The following is a 7,633-nucleotide window of genomic DNA, read 5'->3' as shown; positions in this document are numbered from 1 at the left end:
CTAAAATACCCTTATGCTGAATTTTGTATGATTATATTGTACGTGTTACCCTATTGTACTATCATAGAGCCTCAGATCATGACCTTTGATTATATTTCATCCTATGGTCCAGTGCATTTTGGCACACAATATATATATATATATATATATATATATATATATATATATATATATATATATATATATATAATTTTTATTCTATTGTGATTTTTTTTCCTTTTAAACAAAAAATAAAAACTGTAACAAGCAATTTTTATTTTTATTTAACGCGTTAATGGACATCCGCTAACAAATCATTACCTAATTGTAGAAAATCTAAATAGTTATTCTCCCAGATCCATGAGATTGGGGAGAAAATTTCTATTGCGTTAAGAATCGAAACAAAGAATGGAGAATGGAGGGTTTAGTGCGGAAGATCTATCAACAATCGGTGGAATAGCGACCGTGTCGCTACTGCATTCCTTCATCCCAACTCATTGGCTCCCTTTCTCCGTTGTTGGACGTGCTCAAAAATGGACCCTCTCTCGTACCCTTCTCGTCAGTACGTTTCTTTCCTTCTGTAATTTGATCAGATCTAGCAAAAGGTTTGATCTGATATTTCTAGCTCTGTAATTGCGTATACAAATGTATAGTTATCTCGTTAACAGTAAAAAGAGGGGGGGGGGGGGGAATTAGAAAAGGGTTTCAGCTTTCTAGAAGTTTGATGAGAATGGTAAACCAATAATCACTCAGAGGGATGATTGTTTACTCTATAAGCTAGTGTGGAGGGTTAGATTTTTATTTTGTGGTAAATGTGGCTGTTGGATTAAATTAGGGTTTACTTATAATCATACGTAGCTAATTCATATCTAAAGTTAGAAATAAGCTTGTTTGATACTACCTGAGAGATTTGCAACTTGGAGAGAATTTGAGAGAATGTTCCCTGTGTGTTATTGAATCATACCTTTGATATGGACCGGGTCATTTTTAATGGATCTCAGACTAATGAACTATTTGTTTGGTTTATTTTGGGTATTTTTGATCATTTCCTCACATGAGAAAAGATATTTGGAACCAAGGACTCTTAGCTGACCTTTTTCTTTCTATAGATGATGTTATTACTATCCATGAAAAAGCTTGGAAAGATGTGATGCTGGAGGATTTTTAGGGCTATAGTTGTGCTTTAATTTAAAGAATACATTAGATGGGATAACATATAAACTTTGTAATCTCATTTTGTTGGTTTTTTTAAACACCCTCTTGAAAAATCTACCCAATCATTTCTATAATCATGTAGATTTTTTCAAAGTACAATGCCCTAATAGGAAAAAGAGCTTGAAAGAAACAAATAAATAGAAGCAGGTTGCTATTTCTTTCAAAATGGAAGTCTTTAAACTTAATATGGATCTACTACTACGTTTTTTTTTTTTGGCTTTTTGCAGCTGCATTTGGAGCAGTTTTGCATGTGTTATCCACATCCCTTTTGGGAATCACTGCAATTACAATATCAAACACGATTGCTGGAGAAGAAACTGTTCATAAACTTGCATCACTTCTTCTTGTTTTTCTTGGTGGAAGCTACATAATATTGTTCATGCGTGGAAAAGGAGGTCACACACATTCACACAATCAACCAATGGAAAAAATGGCAGTTGCTGGACTTGTTCTTGTTCCTGCTTTGTCTCCTTGTGCCACTACACTCCCTGTGTTTCTTGCTGTTGGAAACTCCTCTTCCATGATGGTTCTTGCTATTATTGTCTTGCTTTTCAGGTAATTTTAGATCATGTTTTATTTTTTCTGGATAAAAAAAATGTTATTTATTTATTTATTTATTTATTTATGTATTTGCAGCACTGTAACTGTGATGACGTCATTGGTGGCTTTATCATTCTATGGTGCAAGCAAGCTCAAGTTTCACTGGATGGAACGTTATGATAAGCTTCTTGTGGGAACTGTGCTCTGTTTGGTTGGAATCTTGACACTTCTCTTTCATCATCATGACCATGATCATGCCCATCACCATCACCATACACATATACATACATAAGAGCGTTTGCGTTGGAAGCTGTTCTCACTATTGAGCATCATTGTTACCGTTTTAACCCTGACGTTTTATAATATTTTCATCAAGCTTTTAGTAATATTGCAAAGCTTTTGCACCTTCAAATCTTTTATGCTGTTTGTAGTCCCTTAGTTTTCTGGCTTATTGTTTTTGTTGATTGCTATATAATAACTCTTATGTATCCATGTAAAAAGTTCCTTAATATCTAATAATTCTATTACCAATGATGTTGCTTGGTGCTTTGAATTTGTTTGGATGATGAGGATTAGAAGAGTATTTAGGTCTTTTGCACATTTAGAGACTAAGCGCAAGTCTAGGGTACCCCAACCAAATATGTATATTAAAATATATGCAAAATACGCTAGTTGAAATATATGGCAAGTTGTAACATTAGTCCACTAATGAACCCAACAAAATATGCTGTGTAAGGATCATGCACAAGAACATCTTCATAAAAAAGATTTTTTTATGGAGCTTATTAACAAATAAATAAAAATAGAACGAAAAATCTTTATATATTCATAATATGAGAACTTATTCAATTTGCTTATTTATAAGACCATTAATTTTGTTTTTTGTCATTTTATTGTTGTTGTTTGTATAAGTTATCAATTTGAAAACTTATGTGATCTGCCACCCGATCATTGAAAAAAGGGAAAATGACATATATGCCTTTCTAGGGTTTACTCATTTAACCACTTAACTTATTTTGTGGCTTTCTAAGGGAACAAATTACACTTTGTCGGGTCGATTAGGTCCTTTTGGGCAAAATGAAGGGGTCATCCGGTTACCTCTTTGCCACATTAGATGTTTGTTGACCAATTATTTTCTTATCCTAGTACTATTCATCTTCTTCCCCATCTGATATCCCTCAATCATGTTACCTGATACACATTAGTAAACATCAAAATCATGTCGTCATGTTCTCATTACGCCGATAATTATGTGAGGTTAACAAAGTACACACCCAATAACATTTCTCCCAAAATCATTGTCGCTAATTTCTACTTTCTTGTTACTGGGACCTTAGCTTTTACACCATTAGCTCCTTACTCACCTGATTCTTCCTCTTATTATCGTCATTGGTGCTACAATGGTGAAAGAAGGGATCGAAGATTGGCAAAGACAACAACAGGTATGTCCATAAGTTTGAAATTTAGATATTTCATGATTGAATGGTAGATCTTATAAGAAGTTAAACCTTATAATTTCTAATCTATTTTCTGGATCATGAGGTAAATAATCGAAAAAGTTAAAGTGCATCGTAGTGGTGGAGTTTTCGAATCGAGCCAATGGAAGAAACTAAGAGTGGAGATATAGTGAAAGTAGAAAAAAACGAATTCTTCCCTGCAGATCTTCTATTGCTTTCATCCAGCTATGATGATGCAATCTGTTATGTTGAAACAATGAATCTTGATGGCGAAACACATATTCTAAGCTTCGAAACACAAATTACATCTATGGTGCCCTTGTAACTCCACCGACCGCCGCACACAAACAAGCCATCGATTGCAACTTTTTTGCTTTCGTTCTTCACCTTCGTCGAGTCAACCAGACACCGAAAGGCTTCCCACTTTTCTGATTTTAGTTGCGTTCCTCTTCATTCTCGATCGACTACCTTTGTTTCAAACTCTTCCATTTAACACAGAGGAAAATGATGAACAGGAAAGAAATGGGCCTAATTTTTGGATATGTGGCACTCAAACCGGTTATAACAAGTAAAGAAGACTAAAAAGACAGGTAGCCACGAGTTTGTTCCTTTATAAAGCCACTTAAAAAGTTAAGTGACTAAAAGAGTTAACCTTAAAAAGTTTATAGGGCATATATGTCATTTTGCCTTGAAAAAATTATGGCAAAAGATTTATAAATCTACAAGCTGTTTGAAAAACAAAGTTATACTATATATTAAATTACATGGATGGATGTTTTTACCTATGTTTGCAACACTCAACTTTCAGTAATTACATTTTTCATCTTTATTTTTTCTAGACAAAACTGCAAAAATGGTCCATGTGCTATGCATTTTTTCTGAGGTTTAGTCCAAACTTCAATTTTTTTGGATTCGTGGTCCTTTTGAGCTTGTTTTGTTGCGGATTTGGTCTCTTGCTAAACTGAAATGACTATAATACCTTGGGGTATTTATTTTCTATTTTTCTTTCATTTTTCAAATCTAATATTTATTTAAATAATTAAAAAATAAAATGACCCCATCCCCTCTCTCTCTCTCTCTCTCTCTCTCTCACACACACACACACACAGATCCGGAACTCTTTCTCTGTTATCCCCATGTCTTTTTCTTCTTCCTATAGGAACCCAAACACACACATATACACTCTAAAGCAAAACACCCAAATCGATTGGAAACAACCTCATCAAATTTATACTCAAACCGACATGTAGCGACATTATTTGCTTTCACTGTGGCTTAACTTGCTGGGTTACCAGAAAAGATTCAACAGCCAAATTTGAGTTCTTCGACGGCTATAAAGAAATCGATAAACATGCACTTATGTGTAATTAAAAACGATGTGCTCATCTATGTTGTGGGTATATCAACAATCATTAAGAGAAATCGAGATTGAGATAGAGGGGGGAAGGAGGCGAGGCAAGCAGAAGCGACCATGTTGCTATTGTTTTTGGTATGGATTGATTGTGGTACAGAGGTGAAATCAATTCCTCCATCTTTTTTTTTGCTCAGATTCATTTGACCCAAATTGTAGGTGGGTAATTGTCAGACCCCCGAACCGGAGAAACGACAGAAACGTCCGGGGGTTGGGTGACTTCTTCTTGGAATATTGTAACATCCTGAGTTCAGGAGTGCAAGTTCAGGGTTCAAAGTGTAAATGTGAAAGGGCAACTCGGCGAGTCCATGGGTGGACTTGGCGAGTAGGGTCGCGACTCTGGTCGCGTGTTAAGTGGCTAACTCGGCGAGTCGGCGGATGAACTCGGCGAGTTGGTGCTGAGTGGAGAAAACCCTAATTTCGGAGGATGAGCCATATTTAAAGGACATTATACCCTCTCCCCAGCCTCTTTACCCTCTCTTGAAGTCCAGAAAACGCTAAGGCGCGTTTGTGAGTGGTTATGAGCTTTTGAACCTTGGAGAAGAGATTTTGGAAGATATTTTGGAAAGCTAAGAGGCTTGGAGCAAGGGGCTTTGCAAGGATTCAGATTTCTCTTCTGTTGGAGCTTTCCTTTGAGGTATTATTTCGTTGCTTGGGCTATTATTCATCATTTTGGAGTTTTTGGAAAAGATAGCATGTGGTGTTTTGAGATTGGAAGTTAGATCTGAGGTTGCTACCTCAAATCTGGAATGGAGAAGGTCTAGAGTGCATTAAAGTCCCTGTTCTTGAGTGATTGGTGAAGTCATCTTGTCCCAAACCCTAACCCTAGAGTGTAAAATGCCTAGATCTCTTTGGATTCACGTAAAGTTTGCCACTTTACGTGATGGATGGGTTGTAGAAGGGTAGATCTATGGTTTGGATCATCTGCATGGCCTGGAAAGCTTCTATATGGATTAAGATCTAGAGGTACTCGATGAGTCACAAAGGTGTACTCGGCGAGTTGCTTGAAGGTGGGCAGAAACTCGACGAGTTGGAAGAACAACTTGACGAGTTGGTTGAAGATAGCCTTGGACTCGGCGAGTCTGTTCTTGGACTTGGCGAGTCTGGTCGTGAGGTCCTAACTTTCTTCTGGTTGAGCCGTGAATCGGTGAGTCAAGGGAGGACTCGGTGAGTTAAGTGCGAGGGGACTCAGAGTTGTTGGACTCGGCGAGTCTCGGGGTGACTCGGCGAGTTGAGTCGCGGATTGGGGAAGTTCTGAGCATGGGGACTCGGCGAGTCATCGGGTTGACTCGGCGAGTAGAGTCAGTCAGGAGGTTGACTTTGACTTTGACTTTGACCAAGGGTTGACCAGTTGACTTCCAGGGGCATTTTGATAATTGTTGGCAATTGTTTTGAGTTCAGTGTTGGTTTTGGCAAGTGGTGGAGATCGTATCAGAGGTCGGAGCAGCTCGGTCTTATCTTTTCAGTCGGCAGTTGCGAGGTTTGTTATCCTCACTATATCGACAGGGTCTACGGCACCAAGGCCGACCCTTTATCATATTGTAATCCGGGTATTGTTGTTATGTTATTGCTTTGCTATGTTTGCATCCTGGTAGTTAGGATGGTATATGTTAGAGACCTGGCTAAGGTCGGTATCCTGGTATATAGGATGATGCTATGCTAGTGACCGGTTAGGTCGGTATCCTGGTTAGGATGATGTTATGCTATGTGATATGCTAGATCGGTTTGATTGGATGTGAATTGTTATATGATTGAATGTTTATGTGCACATGGTGGTTGGACTAGGGTTGGGTTGAGGTGGGTCCTGCTTTGTGCTGTAGGCCAACATACCCAGGGCAGACCGGTTATCCCGAAGGCCCAACGAGCGGTCCGGATAGGCTGTAGGCCCCAAGAGGGCGGACCAGACGTGCCGAGGCTCGGAGAGTGGACCAGGCCGACTGAAGGCCAGTGCGGGCGGACCAGTCATACTGTAGACTCAGAGAGTGGACCATATGGATTGAAGGCCCGGTGCGGGAGGACCAATCACACTATAGACTTGATGTATGTGCCTAGACTCGGAGGGTGGACCAGGTGGACTGAAGGCCGGTGCGGCGGACCAGTCACACAGTAGACCCGAAGTGCATGCTGTTTTGTGTTCTGTTATGATATGACATGTTGTGCGTGTATGGTATATGTGGTTGGTATTTTGGGGCTATCTCACTAAGCTTTCGGGCTTACAGTTGTGGTTTAATGTTTTTCAGGTTCTTCAGGAGACCGTGGCAAGGCAAAAGCGTGATCGTACCGCTCCTCATGATTTTTTTTTATGATGTGGTTCTGGGAAGACTTTGATAATAATTGTATTGAAAACCTTTTTGTAATAACTTTATGAATCTGGGTTGTTTTCGAAAAGTTTAAATTGGTTGAAATTTTTAGAGCGTTACAAATATCATCACAGTGATATAAATGAAACATGACAAACACCATCATCATACATTCAAAATACAACCGTCATTGTTTACATCAAGTATTATATTATAAGTTACATGCCAACAACATAATGTATATAATAGCAAAACAAGTACAACAAAATTAACATGTTCTTGAAGTCCACCTGCTTAACGGTTTCCTGAGAATACAAGTTAATTTGAAAATGTCAACATATATAATGTTGGTGAGTTCATAAGCATGTTTAAATAAGCAGTTTTGTATTTCTTTGTGAATGCCAGAAAATCCGATATTTTTTGAAAAACGGTTTGAAATGTTTGTGTCAGATCCTGTATTAATGCATGTGTGTTACTATTTGAAAACGTCTAAAGTGAACATTCCAGAAAATCCTATATTTTCTGTTGTAAGCAGAATGTTTGGTATATTTGTATGTTTTTCCCAAAAAATCTGATATTTTATGTTTATAAAGAATGTTGTGGTCTTAAAACCCAAAGACCCAATTTCAATGTATGAGTATTTATGTATCGTTAGAACCGTATGTGTATTCTGTAAATTTATAATGAAGTTATTCTCTATGTGAGTCGTTATAACCATACTTGATAATGAC

At 37.8% G+C, this 7,633-nt stretch overlaps 1 protein-coding gene across 1 annotated transcript; it reads left to right on the top strand.

The window, feature by feature from the left end:
* Positions 1-288: 288 nt before the first annotated feature.
* LOC145093796 (Fe(3+) dicitrate transport system permease) lies at positions 289-2,265 on the top strand. The gene is made up of 3 exons (XM_079032036.1): positions 289-541; positions 1,422-1,749; positions 1,831-2,265. The coding sequence occupies exons 1-3, from the start codon at positions 388-390 to the stop codon at positions 2,024-2,026; spliced, it is 678 nt and encodes a 225-aa protein (XP_078888162.1). The 5' UTR covers positions 289-387; the 3' UTR covers positions 2,027-2,265.
* Positions 2,266-7,633: the final 5,368 nt, after the last annotated feature.

This window comes from Lactuca serriola, chromosome 3 (genome assembly GCF_051521515.1).
Source record: "Lactuca serriola cultivar US96UC23 chromosome 3, Lser_US96UC23_V15, whole genome shotgun sequence".
Lineage (NCBI taxonomy): Eukaryota > Viridiplantae > Streptophyta > Magnoliopsida > Asterales > Asteraceae > Lactuca > Lactuca serriola.
This window is presented reverse-complemented; position numbering and strand designations above follow the sequence as displayed.

What these genes read in the sequence shown, in the direction of transcription:
- LOC145093796 (XM_079032036.1), top strand. Translation starts at nt 388, where the DNA reads ATGGAGAATGGAGGGTTTAGTGCGGAAGATCTATCAACAATCGGTGGA. An exon ending in CTCTCGTACCCTTCTCGTCA is followed by an intron (nt 542 to 1,421) that starts GTACGTTTCTTT and finishes GGCTTTTTGCAG; the next exon opens with CTGCATTTGGAGCAGTTTTG. An exon ending in ATTATTGTCTTGCTTTTCAG is followed by an intron (nt 1,750 to 1,830) that starts GTAATTTTAGAT and finishes ATGTATTTGCAG; the next exon opens with CACTGTAACTGTGATGACGT.